The 23,493-nt window shown below is 46.9% G+C and overlaps 1 protein-coding gene across 2 annotated transcripts in view; it reads right to left on the minus strand.

The window, feature by feature from the left end:
* The window catches only part of SMURF2 (SMAD specific E3 ubiquitin protein ligase 2), an 86,002-nt gene extending 63,884 nt beyond the window's left edge, over window positions 1-22,118 (minus strand). For both annotated transcript variants that reach the window (XM_060202568.1, XM_060202567.1), the window contains exon 1: window positions 21,741-22,118. In XM_060202568.1, coding sequence (XP_060058551.1) covers window positions 21,741-21,792 — 52 coding nt within the window. In that variant the 5' untranslated portion in view covers window positions 21,793-22,118. The remainder of the gene's footprint in view (window positions 1-21,740) is intronic.
* Between the last annotated feature and the right edge of the window lie 1,375 nt (window positions 22,119-23,493).

Here is a 23,493-nt window from a genome sequence, read left to right on the forward strand (position 1 = left end):
TGAAGTCGCTTTTACAAACTCCTAGATGACTTTTGCTGAAGGCTTTCTAGAATGCTTGGCAAGAATTGCAAACATCCTGAGGCACTACTTTCAGCAACACTTAGCTAGCTTCCAGGTGTCCCTGCAAAGCAACCACTACCCGATGAGGAACTGAGGTCAAGAAAAGGTGAGATGGAAAGCCTCCATTCTCCAGTTTCAGGAGAATACTGCGTCAAGACTGGACGAGACATGGACAGAGCGAGAGTGGACTGTGTCCCAGGTAGGAGTGCAATGGATCAAGCCTTGAACCCCAAGCAAGTTTAATGCCCGGCATCCTGTGAGCCTCCAGCAATGCTCTGGTTCTCCCTCTCTCTCACAAATAAATAAATCTTTAAAAAAGAGACAGAGAGAGGCAAAGAGAGATGGAATTTGGAGAAAAACTGGAAGGTAAAAGGAAAAACTGGAGTTAAAAAGGAAACGGGGGAGAGGAGGGCTTTAACAGGAGAAGCATGTATGGATATTTAAGTTCGGAAAACAGAAAAGGTACTTCATAGGGCAAAGTTCAGATCTCAAACAGAAAACTAACTGACCCTGAAATACGAGAAACGCACTGTGACAGCTTACTACAAACACCAGCCCAACTCTTAGAATCTATTCTTTCAGCACACAGGATGTACTTACTCTGTGCCTTTTGCCTGCCCCCCACCCCAAATTTTATTTAAAATGAAAAACTACCACTAGAGCGATAGCTTAGTAGTTGGGTATATGTCTTGTCATGCAGAGTCCATGGTCAAACCCTGTCACCACATGGGAGAGGCCATGGCACCGGAGTCAGGGCATGGGCTGGATGGGGTCCCTCCATGGGTAATGGCACAAACCTGCCCTGGGTATGGTCTGCTGGTGCCCTGGGGGCTAGCGGCCCTCAGACAGGGGTGCAGCAATCCAGGGTCCTAGCCAGGAGTCAGGGCACAGGATACCCAGCCTGCAGCTCGGCGGGGTTCTGCCACAACTGAAGGAGGAAGAGGAGAAAAACCCTAAGTAGGGGGGAGAATACAGGTCCAAAAAGGATGACAGAGGACCTAGTGGGGGTTGTATTGTTATATGGAAAACTGAGAAATGTTATACATGCACAAACTATTGTATTTACTGTTGAATGTAAAACATTAATTCCCCAATAAAGAAATTTTAAAAAACAACCTAAGTAGTCAGGGAGTCAGTCATTAAATCATACATGTATGAGGTCCCAGCTCTGTAAAAAAGAGAAGGCGGAGAAGGAGGGAGAGGAGGAGGAATAACAAGAGCCCAATGTTTACTTTTGCCGTTATTTTCACAAAATCTATTGGCTGTAAAAAGTTATTTCTAATATTCAGTAACTAGCAATCAGTGTTTACTGCTTCTATGCTATGCCCTGCAAAACAGAATCAACTCATCAAAACAGGATAATCTCATCAATTCTCTGAAGATTCTCCAGAGGAAAAGTTTAGTGAGAAGGCCAGCCAATGACACAACAGGTAGAGTGCACACATTACAGTACACAAGGACCCAGGTTCAAGCCCCAAGACTCCACCTGCAAGAGGGAAGCTTCACTTTGTCTTCCCTTCCCTCTCAACTTCACTCTCCGTATGAAGAGAATTGTGACATATGTATATTCAATATATCTCTCTGCCAGTAATGGTGGCGGATTCATCATCAAGGCAGAAGACATCAAGCCTCAATGATGATTGTAATAATAATTTAAAAATTATTACCCCAGGGAGTCGGGCGGTAGTGCAGCGGGTTAAGTGCACGTGGTGCAAAGCCCAAGGACTGACATAAGGATCCCAGTTTGAGCCCCCGGCTCCCCACCTGCAGGGGAGTCGCTTCACAGGCGGTGAAGCAGGTCTGCAGGTGTCTATCTTTCTCTCCCCCTCTCTGTCTTCCCCTCCTCTCTCCATTTCTCTCTGTCCTATCCAACAACGATGGCAATAATAATAATTACAACAAGAAGACAACCAGGGCAACAAAAGGGAATAAATAAATAAATATTTTTTAAAAAATTATTACCTCTGGGGAGTCGGGCGGTAGCGCAGCGGGTTAAGCGCACATGGAGCAACGCACAAGGACCTGCTAAGGATCCCTGTTCAAGCCCCGGTTCCCCACCTGCAGGTGCGTCAGTTAAAAGGTGGTGAAGCAGGTCTGCAGGTGTCTGTCTTTCTCTCCTCCTCTCTGTCTTCCCCTCCTCTCTCCATTTCTCTCTGTCCTATCCAACAATAATGACATCAATAACAATAATAATAACTACAACAATAAAAAACAAGGGCAACAAAAGGGAAAATAAATAAATAAAAACATATATAAAAAAAGTAGACAATAATCTTTTTAAAAAATTATTCCCTCAGGGGCCGGGCGGTAGTGCTGTGGGTTAAGCACACATGGTGCAAAGCACAAGGACTGGTGTAAGGATCCCGGTTCGAGCCCCCAGCTTTCCATCTGCAGGGGAGTCGCTTCACAGGTGGTGAAGCACGTCTGCAGGTGTCTGTCTTTCTCTCCCCCTCTGTCTTCCCCTCCTCTCTCCATTTCTGTCCTATCCAAAAACGACATCAATAACAAGGATAATAATAATCACAACAATGGTAAAAACAACCAGGGTAACAAAAGGGGGAAAATGGTGCAGGCACCAAGCCGCTGCAATAACCCTGGAGGCCAAAAAATAAAATAACAATAATAATAAATAAATTATTACCTCTCACCATTTAACAACCACTTATCAGCACACATCATGCTCTTCTAAACTACTTCTTTTGGGGGGGAAAGGCAAAGGTTTCAATCTGCAGCAGTTTTATCAGCTGGAATGTTCATTCCAAACTTCTGCATTAGCTCAGATGTCCGACCCCAGCACACTCCTTAGATTCGCAGGGCACCGCCCCGCCCCCTAACCCCCCCCCCAAATTAAATGGACTCACTCCCCATCTGACATAGTCAACTAGCTGGTGGAAGAGACAAGAGGACAACAAATTTTCTCTTTTTAAAATGTGTATTTATTTATTTGAATGAGAAAGAGAGAGAGAGAGAGACTGACCAGAGCCCTGCTCAGGTCTGGCTGATGGTGGTGCTGGGGACTGAACCAGGAACCTGAGAGCAGGCAGGAAATTCCTTTTTTTGCGGAACCATTAGGCTGTCTCCATAGCCCCAACAAAATTTGCTTTATTCAAAACACTCACTGACCTATGAAATCTGGTCCAAAGGGAAATTACAGTCTCTCTTTTTACCTGGAGGGAAAAGTACAACAAAAAGAAAGTAAGTGTGTGTGTGTGTGTGTGTGTGTGTGTGTGTTTCAATTCAAAGGTCTCCAGACCCACCAAGAGAAGTACTGGTGAATCAGCGCTACAAGCCTCTCTCTCCTCCCCTTCCTTCCTCCTCCTCTCTCCATCCCCCCTCTTCTCCTTCTCAATTTGACTCTACTCAATAAGTAATAAATGTTTTAAATATATTTAATTTTTTAAATGAGCAAAGTTTAGAGTATGGTAAAGTAATTCTGTTCATCAAGTTAAACATTACGGTGAATAACAAATGCATGTACGCGTGCGCGCGCACACACACACACTCTCTCTCTCTCTCTCTCTCTCTCTCTCTCCTCATCCACTTTTTCACCACTCCAAGCCACTTTTTCATCAGACAGAGCTGGGGAGAGTAAGCCTCCTCCAATGCCACAGCACCGCCCACCTGGCACCAGGGTGCAAGGCTGGACTGCATGCACGCCAGCACCTACTCTCGCAGTAGTCCACCCTACATCTTTTATACATTAACACTGTCAAATTATTAGCATGTAAGTGTCAAGCTGATTAATTCAATACCACACCAAAGAGATACCATTTTTTGTTTCAAATGAGGACCTTAAAATCATGTTAAATTTTTCTCAGTTTTCTCTCTTAACCTTATTTATAGTAGATTCATGTGATCCTGAGTAATCCAATCACCAGTAAGTTTTATTCTAGAGGAAGGAAGCTCTATATAGTCTAATGACATAAGATCATTCTAAAAGTGGAAACAATTAACTACTTTCCGCAACTGCAATATAACAAAAAGATTTTTATCTGCCTCTATAACTTGTAACATGAAAATCTGATATAAGAAAGTTGATAAGGGCAGGGTTGATAGTATAATGACTATGCAAAGAGACTCTCATGTCTGAAGTTCCAAAGTCTCAGGTTCAATCCCCTGCACTACCATAAGCCAGAGCTGAGCAGTGCTCCGGTATGAAGACAGGAAGGAAGGAAGGAAGGAAGGAAGGAAGGAAGGAAGAGGGAGGGAGGAAGGAGAGAAAGAGAAAGTTAGTTGATAATAAAGAATACATTTAATTAGAAGCCAGCATTACCTCTGATAGTTTCTAATCACTCTATGTTAGTATACTCATTCTGTCTTTGGCCTTCAGTTTTACTGATCATTACGACTCTTGACATTTACCTGTGCTGAAATACCCCCATCTACTGGCCAAGAAGTGAAAATACAGGCTATGGTAGGAGAAGAAAATGTTGGGGGGATTCTGTGTTAAGTCATTAAAGACAAGGCTCCAAACAGTTCCCCCACCTCCAAACTCTTCAGCCTTTTAAAATATTCTCTAAATCTCAGTTAATATTAAAATTTAATAAAGACAGAATAAATATAATTAGATGACCACTATATTAAATATAAAAACTATAATGCAAAAGCTGAGAATCCCTTTGTATAACCATTATACTATTTATCCCTGCACTATTTTAATTCTTTGTAAGTATTGGTACCCTTAAGGTGTACAAGATACTTGTGCCTATTTTATGACATGCCATTTAAGTAAGTATTTATATTATTCATTATTAATATTGTACCAGCACCTACAAGACACAGCACATAACTGTTAAAAACTAATATACTTGGGAGTCGGGCAGTAGCACAGCGGGTAAAGTGCAGGTGGCGCAAGGCGCAAGGAGGACTGGCATAAAGATCCCGGTTCGAGCCCCTGGCTCCCGACCTGTAGAGAAGTCGCTTCACAGGCGGTGAAGCAGGTCTGCAGGTGTCTATCTTTCTCTCCCCCTCTGTCTTCCCCTCCTCTCTCCATTTCTCTCTGTCCTATCCAACAACAATGACATCAATAATAACTACAACAATAAAACAACAAGGACAACAAAAGTATATTAAAATTTTTCTAAAATCTTTAAAAAAAAAAAAAACTAGTGTAATTAAAATACAATCCTTGGTGGAGCCAAGATGGCAGCTTGGAGACAGACAACACCTGGCATGAGCTCTGCAAGGAAGCTGCTTTCAACCTGGGAGTCTTGGCCACCAGGTCCCAGATGCTACCATGATGCAAACCAGACTTCCCTGGACAGACAACCCCACCAATGTGTCCTGGAGGAAGGATTCCCCAGAGCCCTTCCCCACTAGGGAAAGAGAGAGACAGGCTGAGAGTATGGATCCACCTGTCAACGCCCACGTTCAGTGGGGAAGCAATTACGGAAGGCAGCCTTCTGCATCCCATAGTGACCCTGGGTCCACACTCCTAGAGGGTTAAAGAATAGGAAAGCTATCAGGGGAGGGGATGGGATATGGAGCTCTGGGGGTGGGAATCGTATGGAAATGTACCCCTCTTATCCTATGGTCTTGTAAATTATTTCCATTTTATAAATAAAAATTTTTTTAAAAATACAATCCTCCCAGCACCACCATAAGCCAGAGCAAAGTGGTGTTCTGGTAAAAATAAGCAATTTTTTTTTAAAACAATCTTCTGTCAGGAGTCGGCAGTAGCACAGCGGGCTAAGCGCAGGTGGCGCAAAGCGCAAGGACCGGCAGAAGAATCCCGGTTCGAGCCCCCGGCTCCCCACCTGCAGGGGAGTCGCTTCACAGGCGGTGAAGCAGGTCTGCAGGTGTCTATCTTTCTCTCCCCCTCTGTCTTCCCCTCACTCTCTCCATTTCTCTCTGTCCTATCCAACAACAACAACATCAATAACCACAACAATGTTAAACAACAAGGGCAAAAAAAAGGGAAAATAAATAAATATTAAAAAAAAACTTCTGTCAAAAGTGATAAAATACATGAACATTATGTTTCACAGCTTGAACAGTATTTTTCAACTCTTGCTCAGAAGGATCCTCAATGGTATATTGCACCAAAATAAAAGACTCGGGGCGGGGGGGGGGATACAAGCCTTGGAAAAGGATGACAGAGGACCTAGTGGGGTTGTATTGTTACGTGGAAAACTGAGAAATGTTATGCATGTACAAACTATTGTATTTACTGTCGACTGTAAAACATTAATCCCCCAATAAAGAAATTAAAAAAAAAAAGATCCTCAAGTAAACCTCATTGTTTCAAGTATAAACTTGAAAGGTGCACGTACCAAGATAACAAGAGTTTTTAAAAACACAAAGCTTGGGGAGTCAGGTGGTAGCACAGCAGGTTAAGCATGTCGCACAAAGCGCAAGGACCAGCGTAAGGATCTTTGTTCGAGCCCCCAGTTCCCCACCTGCAGGGGGGGTCACTTCGCAAGTGGTGAAGCAGGTCTGCAGGTGTCTGTCTTTCTCTCCCCCTCTCTGTCTTCCCCTCCTCTCTCCATTTCTCTCTGCCCTATCCAACAACGATGACATCAATAACAACAACAATAAAATGAGGGTAACAAAAGGGAATAAATAAATATTTTTTAAAAAACAAACACAAAGCTTGGGAGTCTGGCGGTAGCGCACCAGGTTAAGTGCACTTGGCGAGAACTGCAAGAAGTGCAAGGACCTGCATAAGGATCCAGGTTTGAGCCCCTGGCTCCCCACCTACAGAGGGAAGCTTCACAAGTAGCGAAGTATGTCTGCAGGTGTCTGTCTTTCTCTCTCCCTCTCTATCTTGCGCTCCTCTCTCAGCTTCTGTCTGTTCTATCCAATAAAATGGAGAAAATGCTCAAGGACCAGCGAAAGGTCCCTGGTTCGAGCCCCAGCTCCCCCACCTCCAGTGAATGGCTTCACAAGCGGTGAAGCAGGTCTGCAGGTGTCTATCTTTCCCTCCCCCTCCCTGTCTTCCCCTCCTCTCTCCATTTCTCTCTGTCTTATCCAACAACGACGACATCAATAACAACAACAACTACAAAAAAAAAAAACACAAAAAAACCAAGGGCAACAAAAGGGAATAAATATTTTTTAAAAAACCACAAAGCTTACCATAGACAGACTCTGAGTCCGCGTCTGCCTCCAAGTTCATAATCTCCAAAGCCAAAATTGAAAATATCAAGCATTTAAATATTAGCTAGCACTGAGAAGAATGGGATTTATAATCACTGCTGGTAGCAATACAAATGGCACGACTTCCGCCGCCTCAGAGGTGGCTCAACAGTAGAATTCAGCATGAGATCCTGAGTTTGGCACAGTCACAGACCAGAGTAGTATTATCTTTCATATAGAATAGAATGATTATCATCAATATTTTAAATGGTAAACTTAAAAAGTCCAAGCAAATTTTTTAACTAAACACATTTGCCACATGGCCCAACATCATAAACCTAAAAGAAATAATACATTTGCAAAGAGATATAAACTCAAATATTCATAACAGCTTTACTCTTAATGACAAAAAACTAGAAACAAATGTCTGGATATTTATGAATGGGTAAACAAAATCAAATCTGTGTATAATGCAGTATTCTTCAGAAACTAAAAGAACCAAACAACTGATACACAACATAGATCTCAAAAGCATTATGCTAAGAGAAAGAAGCCTACATGCTGTATGATTCTATTTCCATAATATTCTAGGAGAAGCAAAATGGTACTGACAGAAAGCAGACATGCTTGCCAAGGAATGACGACGGGAAAGGAGACCGGTTATGAAGGGGATAAGGAAACTTCTGGGGAAAATAAATGCCCCTTGTTCAATTACACATGCAGTAATACCTACTTAAAATAAACTAGCAAGATTTTCTTTAAAGCTTACATTTTATGTCTGTTGTCCAAGTTTTGTAAGAATTTAGATCATAGGGACTCGGGCAGTTGAACAGTGGGTTACACTCATGTGGCGCAAGGCACAAGGACTGGCGTTAAGGATCCTGGTTCGAGCCCCAGGCTCCTCACCTGCAGGGGAGTCGCTTCACAGGCGGTGAAGCTAGTCTGCAGGTGCCTCTCTCCCCCTCTCTGTCTTCCCCTCCTCTCTCCGTTTCTCTTTGCCCTAACAACAACGACATCAATAACAACAAGAATAATAACTGCAACAATAAAAAACAAGGGCGACAAAAGGAAATAAGTATTAATAAAAAAAGAAAGCTAAAAAAAAGAATCTAGATCATACTACTAAACTTACATGTGTTTTGATACTTAATGTAGCAAGTATGTTTTTTTAGTCAGTATTTCAGAAGTTATTCTAAAACAAGCAACTTCTTCCTTTGTTGGACTAATTATACATTAGTGAAAAGATACTAGAGAAATAGAAACAAGGGTTGAGGTAGACATATAGCATAATGGTTATGCAAAGAGACTCTCATGCCTGAGGCTCCATAGCCCCAGGTTCAATCTCCAGCACTATCATAACCCAGAACTGAGTAGTGCTCTAAAAAAAAAAAAAAAACTGTGAAAACTGCTGGTTGGACAGAGATGCCTTAGTAATGGAGTGCAGGGTTTGCAGTCCTGAAGTCTTGAGTTCAACCCCTGGCACCACATGTGACAGTTATGCTCTGATTCTCTCTATCAAATAAATAAATGTTTTTTTAACTATTAAAAATGTCAGGCTGGGGGAAAAGGGCTTAGTAATGTCATACCTGATAGAGCAACTATACCACCAAACTCTCAGGACAAGAGTTCAAGCCCTCAGTTCCCACCTGCAGGGAGGAAAACTTCATAAGCAGTGCTGCAAGTGTGTCTGGCTCTCCTGTCCTCTCTGCCTCACTCTTTATCAAAATAAATTAAAATAAAAATAACATTTCTTTAAATGCCAAATAGTGAACTAGGAGGTGGTGCAGTGGATAAAGTGTTGGACTCTCAAGTATGAGGTCCCAAATTCAATCCCCAGCAACACATGTCCCAGAGTGACGTCCAGTTCTTCTTCTCTCTCACTAATCTTTCTCACTAATAAAAATTTTAAATGCCGGGGGTTGGGCAGTAGCGCAGCGGGTTAAGCGCACGTGGTGCAAAGCTCAAGAACCGAAATAAGGATCCCAGTTAGAACCCCCAGCACCCCACCTGCAGGGGGGTCACTTTACAAGCGGTGAAGCAGGTCTGCAGGTGTCTATCTTTCCCTGTCTCCTCTCCTCTCTCAATTTCTCTCTGTCCTATCCAACAACATTAGTGGCAACAATAACAATAATGACAACAACAAGGGCAACAAAATGGAGAAAAAAATGGCCTCCAGGAGCTGTGGATTCGTAGTGCAGGCACCAAGCCCCAGCAGTAACCCTGGAGGCAAAAAAAAAAAAAACTTTAAATAAAAAATAAATAAATAATGCCAAATAGGGGCAGAGGAGATAGTATAATGGATGCAAAAACACTGTCTTTCTAGAGGCTTGGAAGTCCCAGGTTCAAGCCCCTATACCATCATAATCAGTAGCTGTGCAGTACTTTAGCAAAAAAAAAAAAAAAAAAAAGTCAAATATTGTAACTAGAAAATAAATGTAGGTTGGGGTTATGAAAAAGACTCTTGGGAGTCAGGCGAAGCCAGTTAAGTACACATGGCCCAGAGCGCAAGGACTGGGGTAAGGATCCCTGTTCCAGCTGGCTCCCCACCTGCAGGGGAGTCACTTCACAGGCGGTGAAGCAGGTCTGCAGGTGTCTGTCTTTCTCTCCCCCTCTGTCTTCCCTTCCTCTTCTCCATTTCTGTCCTATCTAACAACGACATCAATAACAACAATAACTACAACAACAATGAAAAAACAAGGGCAACAAAAGGGAAAATAAATAAATAAAATTTTTTAAAAAGACTCATGCCTGAGGTTCCAGGTTCAATCCCCAATACCACCATAACCAGAGATGAGTGGTGCTCTGGAAGGAAGGAAGGAAGGAAGGAAGGAAGGAAGGAAGGAAGGAAGGAAGGAAGGGGGGGGGGAGGGAAGAAGTGGGAAGGAAATGAAAAAAATATGCATCAAGTAAAAGTCTTAGTGTTTAGCAAATCTGCTCTAATCAAACAGATAAACATCACTGCATTCCTAAACAAAAGCAACAACTAAGATTACACACGCACACGCTGAAATGTCCCAGGAGGTGGCTAGAGTGATGCTCTAGTTGTGTGTGTGTGTCTTGTCAATAAAGCTTTTTTTAATACAGTGAAAATCGAAAAATGCCACTAAATATAAGTTAGCTAGAATTAAGTCAAATATAAGAAGATGCCTATTAAAGAGCCAGTGGCTCAGGAGGGGAGGCAGAGGCCCGAATGCTGGACTTGGAAGCATGAAGTCCCAAGTTCAGTCCTGGGCATGGCATGTGCCAGTGATGCTCTGGTTCTCTCCCCTCATCAACAATGTCTTTACCTTTAAAAAATAAAGTGTACGTTCAATCACTCAAAAGGTGAACCACCTCCCAGTCGCCCAATCCTAACATATTTCAAAACAGCAAACAGATCAAAGCTTTGAATTCTTCAATGGTTCCCACTATCTTTTTTTATTTTTGATTTTTTTAATCTTTTTTTATTTATTGGATAGAGACTGCCAGAAATCGAGAGGGAAGGGGCGATAGAGAAGGTGAGAGACAGAGACCTGCAGCCCTGCTTCAACACTTGCAAAGCTTTCCCCAGGCAGGTGGAGACTGGGGGCTTGAACCTGGGTCCTTGTGCACTGTAACATGTGCGCTCAACCAGGTGCGGCACCACCCAGCCCCAAGGCTCCCACTATCTTTTACATAAACAAATTCTTGAAACAATATAAGGAAGTTCTAAGTAACCTGATTGGATCCTGCCTCATCTTTTTTGTCCATCATCCCAGTGCAAGAGCCATAAAGATTACATAGAGAACTATATGGAACTACTCATCCTGAGCCCAGAATTCATTCAATAAGATGGTTTTTAATATTTTATTTATTTATTAATAAGAAAGATAGAAGGAAAGAGAGGAATAATCAGAAAGTACTCTCGTACATGTGCTCCCGGGGATTGAACCCAGGGACCTCATGAGAGTCCAATGCTTTATCCATTGTGCCACCTCCCAGACCACTAAAGTCTTTTCTTTTTTTTTTACCCCAGAGGGGTGAACCTCTGGCTTCTAGTGAGAAAGGGGTTTGAACCTGAAGCCCTTATTCCTCAGAGACTATGTGCTGAGCCACTACACCAGGTCAGCCCTCTCAATAAAATGTTAAAAAGTTCTTAATCCATGATGAAACAAAAATTTTGCCCTCATGGCCTTTACAACAAAGAACAGCAAATGCCCTTCAGTCAGGTCAGATATTAAAAGAATCTCTTAGACAAAGAAGAAAGGTTAACTCAGGTGAGAGGGGGGAAAAAAAGGGAATAAATAATTATTTTTTAAAAAATCACTCTGGCACATGCAATGCCAGGGTTCAAATTCAGGACCTCTTGCCTGATGGTCCAACACCTTATCCACTGTGTCACGTCCTGAACTGCTGTAACAGGATTACCAGGCAATGTAATTTGGGTTCTGACACGTGCCTGACCTCTCCAAGCTGCAGTTTCTCACACCCCTCTGAAAGCTATTACTAATACTAAATGTGATAACAGTTGCATAGTTAATCTAATCTAGGACCATGAGTTCTTGAGTTCAGTCCCTGGCATTGCATGTACCAGAGTGACGTTCCAGTTCTCCCACTCTCTCGTTAATAGATAAATGTTTTTGTTATAATTTTATTATTTTATTTTCACCAGAGCACTGCTCATGTCTGGTTTAGAGTGATACTGGGGATTGAACCTGGGAGCTGAGAGATTCAGGCATGGAAGTCATCTGCATAACTATTTCGTCTCCCCAGCTCTGTTGAGATCTTCTAATTAAAATGGTCTCTATCTTTTTCCCCCAGTCAAGAATGAAAAATCTACCAGAGTAGTGAAATCAACAGGAACAAAGCCCTGGTGGTGGGAGCTTTGGGGTCCTGGTGCATGATGGTAGAAAAGGACTTGAGGGGAGTCGGGCGGTAGTGCAGCGGGCTAAGCGCAGGTGGCGCAAAGCACAAAGACCGGCATAAGGATCCCGGTTCGAACCCCGGCTCCCCACCTGCAGGGGAGTCGCTTCACAGGCGGTGAAGCAGGTCTGCAGGTGTCTATCTTTCTCTCCCCCTCTCTGTCTTCCCCTCCTCTCTCCATTTCTCTCTGTCCTATCCAACAACGACGACAACAACAATAATAACTACAACAATAAAACAACAAGGGCAACAAAAGGGAATAAATAAATAAAATAAAATATTTTTAAAAAAATTTTTTAAAAAAAGACTTGAATCAGGGGAGCAGATGGGACACTGTTAAGTTCACACAACACAGCGCTCAAGGACCCGGGTTCAAGCCCCTAGTCCCCACCTGCAGGGAGAAAGCTTCACAAGTGGTGAAGCAGGGCTGCAGGTGCCTCTCTATCTCCCCCGCCCCTCTCAATGTTTGTTATTATCAAATAATAAATAAATATATATATAAAGAAAAAACTGGTAATTTCAAAAGAGAGAGAATTGAGTTATATACTAAATAATGACAGACTAGTATGGTGTGACAGTTACAATTCCAACAAGAAAGAAAATATAGCCCTAATACAAACACACACACTTTATTCACCAATGAAAAACAAACTACATGAAGCACATAGGCAGGTTCAGCTGTGGGCCTGAAGATCAGACTAGAAGAAATAATTCAAATGAAAAGAGGAAATGGAGCCAGGTGGTGGCACACCTGGTTGAGTACACGTTACAATGCACAGGGACCTGAGTTCAAGACCCCGGTCCCCACCTCCAAGGGGAAAGATTTGCAAATGATGAAGCAGTACTGCAGGTGTCTCTCTCTATTTTTACCAGAGCACTGGCTTATGTTGGTGCAGGGGCTACAGGTGTCTCTGTCTCTCATCCTACCATCTCGATTTCTGGCTGTCTCTAGCCAATAAATAAATATAATGGAAGGAAGGGAGGGAGGGTTGGGAAGGAAAAGAGTAAAAGCCTCACAAGTGGTGAAACAGGTATCTACTTCTCTCTGGCTTTTTAACCCCTACCCTTTCAGTTTCTCTCTATCCTATCAAATAAAACAGATTTAAGTGACTATTTTTTTTAAATGTGGGAGAGTCGGGCGGTGGCGCAGTGGGTTAAGCGCAGGTGGCACAAAGAGCAAGGACCAGCATAAGGATCCCGGTTCAAGCCCCCAGCTCCCCACCCGCAGGGGAGTCGCTTCACAGGCGGTGAAGCAGGTCTGCAGGTGTCTGTCTTTCTCTCCCCCTCTCTATCTTTCCCTCATCTCTTCATTTCTCTCTGTCCTGTAACAACGACGACATCAATAGCAACAACAATAAAAAAACAAGGGCAGGGAGTCGGGCGGTAGCACAGCAGGTTAAGTGCATATGGCGCAAAGCACAGGACCATCATAAGGACCCCGGCTCCCCACCTGCAGGGGAGTCGCTTCACAGGTGGCGAAGCAGGTCTGCAGGTGTCTATCTTTCTCTTCCCCTCTGTCTTCCCCTCCTCTCTCCATTTCTTTCTGTCCTATCCAACAACAACGACATCAATAATAACTACAACAATAAAACAAGGACAACAATAGGGAATAAATAAATAAATCTAAAAAAAATTTTTAAAAAAACAAGGGCAACAAAAGGGAAAATAAATAAATAAATAAATAAATGAGGGGAAGGGTGGTACACGTGGTTAAGCGCACACATTACAGAGCATAAGAACACAGGTTCAAGCCCCTGGTCCCCACCTGTAGGCGGAAGCTTCATGAATGGTGAAGCAGAGCTGCAGGTGTCTCTCTCCCTCTCTCCCTCTCTATCTCACCCCTCTTGATTTCTCTCTGTGTCTACCCAACAAATAAATAAATGAATAAATAAAATTAAAAGTTAAAAATTAAAAACAAAAACAAAACCGTGGGGTAGGGTGGTGGCACACTGGGTTAAGCACACATACCACAAAGCAACTCAGGCATCAAGTTCGACATCCTCGAGGAAACACTCACCAAAGACATGTCTCTGATATCTGATTACTGTAAAAAATGGCGACTAATCCCCAGCACTGCAAAAACGGTATCATCTGTTTTCCATCTACACCATGCCTCGGCCTCGCGTGAGCTTAACGTGCAGCTTGGCGATACGAGAATCCGGCATGAAGCCCAGCCAGTCTATCCTGGCGTTACTCTCGATCGCACTCTGTCATTTCACGAACATCTCATAAAAACTGCAGCAAAGGTGGGCGCGAGGAATCACATCATTGCAAGACTGGCCAGCTCCTCATGGGGCGTGAGCGCTTCCACACTACGATCATCCTCTCTGGCATTATGCTATTCCACTGCAGAATACTGTGCCCCAGGATGGTTCCGTAGCCCCCATGTCCACTTGGTCGATTCCAAATTATATTCCTCCATGAGGATCATTTCTGGAACCATCCGTTCCACCCCGGTTCCATGGCTGCCAGTTCTTAGCAACATCGCCCCGCCAGATATTCGTCGGGATGTGGCATCATCTAAGTTCATTTCCCATGTCTACACTCGACCGGACCTGCCAATATACACGGATATCTTCGCCCACCCTGTCCAACGCTTGACGTCTCGTCACCCAATCTGGTCCCCTACGCCTACACTGAACTTCTCTGTTCCAGACTCTTGGACACAGAGTTGGCAGTCAGCTGAGGTCAAGAACAAACACCTCATCACAGACCCCTGCGAGCGCCAACCCGGCTTTGACCTACCACGTTATGATTGGGCCCTCCTCAATCGCTATCGAACAGGCCATGGCCGGTGCGCCGCTATGTTCCACCGCTGGGGAGCCAGAGACGACCCGAACTGCCCCTGCGGCTCCAGACAGACTGTGACCCACATAGTCAACGACTGCCACCTCTCCAGATTCAAAGGAGGTCTCGAAACTTTACATCAGGCTCAACCTGACGCTGTTGACTGGCTATGGAAGAAGGGCAAACGCAAGAAGAAGAACCACAAAGCTCAAGGATCCATGCAAGGATCCCAGTTCGAGCCCCAGGCTCCCCACCTTCAGGGGGGACGTTTCACAAGTGGTGAGGCATGTCTGCAGGTGTCTGTGTCTCTGTCCCTATCTCCCCCTCCTCTCTCAATTTCTCTCTGTCCTAACCAGTAAAATGGAAGAAATGGCTCCCAGAGGCAGTGGATTTGTAGTGCTGGCACCAAGCCCCAGGAATAACTCTGGTGGCAAAAAAAAAAAAAAAAAGGAGTTGGGCAGTAGCGCAGCAGGTTAAGCGCAGGTGGCGCAAAGCAACGCGCAAGGATCCCAGTTCGAGCCCCCGGCTCCCCACCTGCAGGGGAGTCGCTTCACAGGCGGTGAAGCAGGTCTGCAGGTGTCTGTCTTTCTCTCTCCCTCTCTGTCTTCCCCTCTTCTCTCCATTTCTCTCTGTCCTATCCAACAACAACGATATCAATAACAGCAATAATAACTACAATAAAACAAGAACAAAAGGGACTAAATAAATAATTTCTTTAAAAAGTTAGCATTATAGCTTCAAAAAGAGCTAGTAGCTCACCTGCAAGACTGCCTGCCTTGCCAGGTGCTCAGCTGAGGTTGATCTCTGGAGCCACCTGGGAGCACTGGGGGGGGGGGGGGGGGGGACAGCGACAGGCTACACACCCATGCTGCAGAGCCGTCCTCTCTCCATCTGGAAAACTCACAAAGTCCGACAGACATTAGAGAGAGATGGGAGGAGGAGAAAAAGCAGCAGCATACACAAATATTTAAATTACAAAAAGGCCCGAACAAATGTTAGGATAAGTCATCTGTTGCAAGTCAATGATTTTAAATATTAAATCTTTGGTCTTCGAAAGAATATTAAAATGCACCCCAAATTTTTCACTGTAGCCAAATACAAAGAATGTTTTCATCCAGACCACTGTAAAAGTCTCAATCAGATATTCATAAATATAATGCACACAAAAATCTACATTTGTATTCTCTCAGAAGAGAGTTGAGAATTGTATCACAAGGCCAATATTAATGATTAAGTGCTGATGTTTCATAATAGAAGCAGCTTGATGGGTCAAATCAGATTTTAATCTCAACAGCATGAGAAATCTTAACTTTGGAATTAAACTAGTCAAAGAAAAAACAAATAGAGCACAGCTCAGCTTTGGCTAGCAGTGGTACTGAGCTTGGAATCTGGGACCTCAGAGCTTCTGGTGTCTTTAGCTCAGTCACTGTATTATCTCCCTGGCTCTAGCCCTGCCTCTCCGTATTAACAAAGACCAGTTGCTACTTGACTGTGGTTTTCAGAATAACACGTAGGAAAGTCTATCTGTTTTGAGGAAAAAGCTCAGGGTTCAAATATTTCTTCAGAGAGAGAGCCACCACATATAAACTGTTTATACCTTCTGCTAGAGGGCCGGCTCTACATTAAGAATATAATTGAATAACTGCAGTTTATAAAATATATGGGAATCAAAGCATTCTATAAACTGAAATACTAGCATGGTGCTAACTTAAGGCAAAAAACAATAATTTAAAACCATCTTACATTCCAAACCAAATAAAAACTCACTGTGGGATCTGCCTATTTCCCTTTATTATGGAACCCGGTCTAAATGAACTGCTAAGCACTTAGTCTAAAGGTATGCCAGACATTTCTTAAGTTCTTAACAAAGAATCAGCTTTTTTGTAAAAAAAAAAAAAAAAAATGAAGCCTAGGTTAAATATTTTATTTGGCTTCTCAAGATGGACTGAAAAGTTAGGCACTAGATCCAGACCAACTTCTGGAGTCACATCAAACACAGCCTTGTCATTTATTCAGTCAGTCAACGCAATCTTTTCCATCTAGCCCTTTAATGTCTACGTCCTAAGAAGCTGCTAAATTGACTCCAACTCTCAAGATCTATTTGCTAAAAATCCCACTGACTTTGTGTATGAATAAAAGTGAAAATAACTTTCCTGACAAAATAGAAAATACACCAATACATATAAAAATGTTTTCAATAATTGAAGTTTTCTCTTAAAATATGACAGAAATATATTCCCAATAATTCTAAGAAATTGAGAGTACTTCAAACTTATTACAATCAATGGACCAGTGTATACTTAAAATTCCTCTAAAAAAAAAAATTCTTTTTTTTCCACCAGGGTTATTGTTGGGGCTCGGTTCTGGCTCCTGGCACCCATTTTCTTTTTGTTTTTTGCTTTTCCTACTTTTTATTTGCTAGGACAGAGAGAAATTGAGAAGGGAGGAGAGAGAGAGGGAGAAAGACAGACACCTGCAGACTTGCTTCACCGCTCCTGAAGTGTCCCCCCTGCAGGTGGGGAGCCGGGTCTCAAGCCCAGATCCTTAAGCATGGTGGTATGTGCGCTTAACCAAGTGCACCACCGCCCGGCCCCTAAAGAACTTGTCAAAATAAATAAATAAATAAATAAATCACCCTATACATTGTGTCCAGTGTTCTCTCTCCCCCTTTCTCCCAGCTTTACTCAGAATTTTTATAATGTATGCAGTAAGAAAACCACAGATAAACATTATTAAGATTTATTGAGTCAGACTAAAAACCTCAAACTCTTATCTGCAGACATCGAAATTCCCGTTTTCACCCTCATTTTCTCATTACGTGTACAGTCCAGAAAGAAGAAAATGGCCAACAACCTTTTCTGGTGCTTTTTTGGACACCTGGAATCACAGTTTCTTTTCATAGTCACAACACAGGACTGGTTCCAGTACATAATCATTAAAACAACAAATTAGGGAGTCCGGTGGTAGCGCAGCACATGGCGCAAAGCGCAGGGACCGGCGTAAGGATCCCGGTTTGAGCCCCCGGCTCCCCACCTGCAGGGGAGTCGCTTCACAGGCGGTGAAGCAGGTCTGCAGGGGTCTGTCTTTCTCTCCCCGTCTCTGTCTTCCCCTCCTCTCTCCATTTCTCTCTGTCCTGTCTAACAACGACGTCAATAACAACAACAATAACTACAACAACGAAAAACAAGAGCAAGGGGAAAATATTTTTTTAATTAATAATAATAATGCAACTCAATGGGGAAAGACAGACATTACCCCAATCCAGATTTCCCACTCATTAAGAGGGCCGGGCGGTAGCGCAACAGCTTAAGCTCAGATGGCACAAAGCTCAAGGACCGGCATAAGGATCCCGGTTCCAGCCCCGGCTCCCCACCTGCAGGGGAGTCGCTTCACAGGCGGCGCAGCAGGTCTACAGGTGTCTTTCTCTCCCCCTCTCTGTCTTCCTCTCCTCTCTCCATTTCTCTGTCCTATCCAACAACAACAACATCAATAATAACAATAGTAACTACAACAATAAAACAACAAGGGCAACAAAAGGGAAAAATGGCCTCCAGGAGCCAAGTGGATTCGTAGTGCAGGCACCGAGCGCCAGTGATAACCCTGGAGGTTAAAAAACAAAAAAAAAAAAAAAAAAAAACTTCCTCCTGAAAAAAAGAAAATAAAGAAAAACTCAAAGTGCTTTAAAAATAAAATAAAATGATCTTTGCAATATTCCCGAAGAACAGGCAGGTCGAATCCTCAAACACCAAATCCAAGTTTCACCTCCAAAGTTCAGCCAGCAGACAGACCCGACCAGAGTCCACCTCAAAGCCTGGCCGGCCAGTCAGCTCATTCTGAACACGAGAGCTCGGCTCATCGGGAGCCATGAGTGACCTGCAGCTTGCAAAGGCCATGAGCAGCCCAGCAGGACCCCACGCGCGCACACACAGGCGCGCACACAGTCACACACAGTCACGCGCACAGTCACACACAGGCGCGCACACAGTCACACGCAGGCACGCGCACAGTCACACGCAGGTGCGCACACACACCCATACACAGGCGCTCACACAGTCACACACAGGCGCGCACACACACCCACACACAGGCGCTCACACAGTCACACACAGGCGCGTGCACAGTCACACACAGGCGCTGCGCACACACACGCGCACACACACTCACACACAGGCGCACGCACACACGCGCACACGCAGGCGGGTACACACACACAGGCGAACGCACACACGCGCGCACACAGACGCACACACAGGCGCCAGCGCGCACACACACACAGGCACGCACACACGCGCACACACACAGGCACGCACACACGTGCCCACACAGGCGCGCACACACACAGGCACACACACACATGCACACACAGGCGCGTGCGCACACACACGCACACACACACACACACACACACACACACACACACGCTGTTTGCTTCTGCTGGAAGAGGGTAGCACGCCAAGTCAAAACAGCAAAGACAGGGTCCAGACCAGGTACCGGGATCAAGCACTGTCAGGAAGCCCCACTGCGACCCCCGACCCGCACTCGGGAAGGCCTCTGAACGCCAAGGAACCTGGACCAGGGCCCACAACTGCGGCGCCCCCCACACACCGGAACCCGCACACGGCTCCAGCCCACCACATGCACTGGCAGGTGTTCCGGCCTGCCAGTAAGGGCACAGGCGGCAGCGGGCACTCACTCACACGCACACTCACTCACACTCACTCGCGCACACAGGCTCATACATACACACTCGCGCCCAGTCGCACACACTCAAACTCAAATATGCATTCGCGCGCGACCACGCAAGCACACGCAGACACGCACGCACTCAGATACGGGCGCACATCATGCACGCAGACACGCACTCACACTCAGATACGCACTCATGCAGGCAGACATGCACTCACACTCATACGCACACTCACACTCAAATACACTCACGCACGCAGACACGCACTCACACGTACACTCAAATACATCCATGCACACACACACTCAGATACGCACACTCACGCAGACACACACACACTCACACATACACTCACGCAGACACACACGCACACACGCACTCAGATACACTCAACGCACGCAGACACGCAGTCACACTCACATACGCACACTCAAGAACGCAGACACGCATGCACACTCAGATACATCCACACGCAGACACGCACTCACACTCAGATACACCCAGGCACAGACACGCACTCACACATGCATACTCAGATACACTCATGCACGCAGACACGCACTAGCACTCATACACCCACGCACGCAGACACACTCAGCTACACCCACGCACGCAGACACGCACGCAGACACACACTCACATTCAGATATACCCATGAAGGCAGATATGCACGCACACTCAGATACAGCCACGCACAGACACGCACTCACACACGCACTCAGATACACCCACACGCAGACCCGCACACTCAGATACACCCACACACAGACCTGCACACTCAGATACACCCACACGCACTCACACTCAGATACATCCACACGCACTCACACACTCAGACACACCCACACGCACTCACACACGCACACTCAGATACACCCACATGCAGACACACACACTCAGATACACCCACACGCACTCACACACGCACACTCAGATACACCCACGCACGCAGACACACGCACTCAGATACACCCACACACAGACACACGCAGATACACCCACACGCACTCACACACGCACTCACACACCCACTCAGATACACCCACACGCACTCAGATACACCCACTCAGATACACCCACACACGCAGACACACACCCACACACGCACACACGCAGATACACCCACACACGCAGATACACCCACACAGATACACCCACACACGCAGACACACACACACAGATACACCCACAGATACACACGCACTCACACACGCACTCAGATACACCCACACATGCACTCACACGCAGATACACCCACACGCACTCAAACACGCACAGATACACCCACACACGCAGGCACACGCACACTCAGACACGCACACTCAGATACACCCACACACGCAGACACACACACTCAGATACACCCACAGATACACCCACACACGCAGACACAAGCACTCAGATACACCCACACAGATACAACCACACACGCACTCACACACGCACACTCAGATACACCCAGATACACCCACACACGCAGACACACACACTCAGATACACCCACACAGATACACCCACACATGCACTCACACGCAGATACACCCACACAGATACACCCACACATGCACTCACACGCAGATACACCCACACGCACTCACACACGCACAGATACACCCACACACGCAGGCACACGCACACTCAGATACACCCAGATACACCCAGATACACCCACACACGCAGACACACACACTCAGATACACCCACACAGATACACCCACACATGCAATCACACGCAGATACACCCACACACGCACAGATACACCCACACACGCAGGCACACGCACACTCAGATACACCCACACAGATACACCCACACACGCAGACACACGCACTCAGATACACCCACACAGATACACCCACACACGCACTCACACACGCACACTCAGATACACCCACACGCACAGATACACCCACACAGATACACCCACACGCACTCACACATGCACAGATACACCCACACACGCACTCACACACGCACTCAGATACATCCACACGCAGACTCACGCACACTCAGATACACCCACACATGCACTCACACACGCACTCAGATACACCCACACACGCAGACACACGCACACGCCTCCCCCCGCGAAGCCGTCGCACCCCGGGCCCGGCCTCTCCCCGGCTCCCAGCCGCCCGCCGCGTCCGCCGCCCAGGGCTCCGCCCGCCCCGCCCCGCCCGCCCCCCGGCCCCCGGCCCCCGGCCCCCGCGCCGCCCATGGCGCCCGGCCTGCAGGCCGCCGCCTCACCTGTCAGGCGCAGCTTGACGGGCCCGCTCCTCCGGCCCGCGGGGTGAGACATGTCCGGCCGGGGAGTCGAGCGGGCGGCGGCGGGAAGCGGGGCGGCGCGGCCGAGTCACCACCGCGGCCGGGGCTGGGGTCCGAGCGGCCGGCGCCGCGGCCGCCGCGGCCGGAGGGTCCCGGATGTGCCGAGCGCCGTCGCCATGAGCCGCCGAGGGAGCGGGGCGCCGAGCTCCCCCCTCCGCCCGCCCCCCCGCCGCCTCCTCGGCCCGGGCCCGACGACAAAGCGGCGCCGCGGCCTCCGCGCCCCCGCCGCCCGGCCCCTGTCTCGGCGCGGCGCGAGGGTCGGGGCTGGGGGGCTGGGGGGCTGGGGGCTGGGGCTGCGGCGGGCGGTGCTCGGTGCTCGGTGCTCGGTGCTCGGCGGCGCCGGAGCGGGACTGAGCTCGGCCGCTTCCTCCTCCGCCCGCGCCCGCCCTCTCGACTGAGGCAGCCGGGCCCTGGCCGCCGCCGCGACGCGTCGCTCCGGGGGGCGGGGCGGGGGCGGGGCGAGGCTCGCGGGAGGGCGGGGCAGGGCTCGGGGGCGGGGCTCGAGGTGGGCGGGGCGGGGCTCGAGGTGGGCGGGGCGGGGCTCGGGGGCGGGGCTCGAAGTGGGCGGGGTTCGGGGCGAGGCTCGAGGTGGGCGGGGCGGGGCTCGCCGGTGGGCAAGGCTGGACTCGCGGAGGGCGGGGCTCGCTGGTGGGCGTGGCCCGCGGGTGGGCAAGGCTGGACTCGCGGGGAGGGCGGGGCGGGGCTCGCTGGTGGGCGGGGCTCGCGGGAGGGCTGGGATGCGGCGGGAGCGCCTTCGGATGGGTCCCCTGCAGCTGGGGGCGTGGTGGGCCCAGAGGGCAGAGGCACAAGGCGGCCGGGGCTGCGGCTGCAGAAGACCCCTGGTATCCAGCCTGTTTGATCAAGAGCTTTTGAGGTTCGGCGGTGGCGCACCTGGTGGACCACACACCTTACAGTGAGGAAGGACCCGGGTTCGAGCGTCCGGCCTCCACCTGCAGGGGGACTCCCAGTAAAGTGATTTTAAAAAATAATTCTATTCTAGCCCACTGTCAAGAGGAAGCTTCACAAGCGGAGAAGCAGGGCTGCAGGTGTCTCTCTATATCTCACTCACCCTCTCTACCTCCCCCTTCCTCTCAACTTCTGGCTGTCTATCAAATAAATAAAAATTATTAAAAATTTATTGTGGGAGTCTGGCGGTAGCAAAGCCTGTTAAGCGCACGTGGCGCAAAGCACAAGGACAGGCATAAGGATCCTGGTTCGAACCCCGGCTCCCCAACAGGCGGTGAAGCAGGTCTGCAGGTGTCTGTCTTTCTCTCCCCCTCTCTGTCTTCCCCTCCTCTCTCCATTTCTCTCTGTCCTATCCTACAACGACGACATCAATAACTACAACAATAAAACAAGGGCAATAAAAGGGAATAAATAAATAAATATTTTAAATTTTTTATTGTACCTAATTCATCTATTTTTTTTCTTTGCCAAGTTGTGCCTTTCCTTCCGGAATTATAAGTTAACACAAATGGCACAGTACCTGTTTTAACTGTGAAGTGGTTATTGTTACAGAGATCACAACAGAGGCTTTCTCACTGTTGAGCTTGATAACTTTAAGCAATTAATGGCTTGAGAAGCAATGGTCTATGGAGAAAACCCTGTAGTTTCGCCTGTTGCTGTGTCTGTCTGTTGGAGAATAAATTTGGAAAGTTTCCCTCCCGCTAAAAAA

This window comes from Erinaceus europaeus, chromosome 12 (genome assembly GCF_950295315.1).
Source record: "Erinaceus europaeus chromosome 12, mEriEur2.1, whole genome shotgun sequence".
In the NCBI taxonomy this organism is placed as follows: Eukaryota; Metazoa; Chordata; class Mammalia; order Eulipotyphla; family Erinaceidae; genus Erinaceus; species Erinaceus europaeus.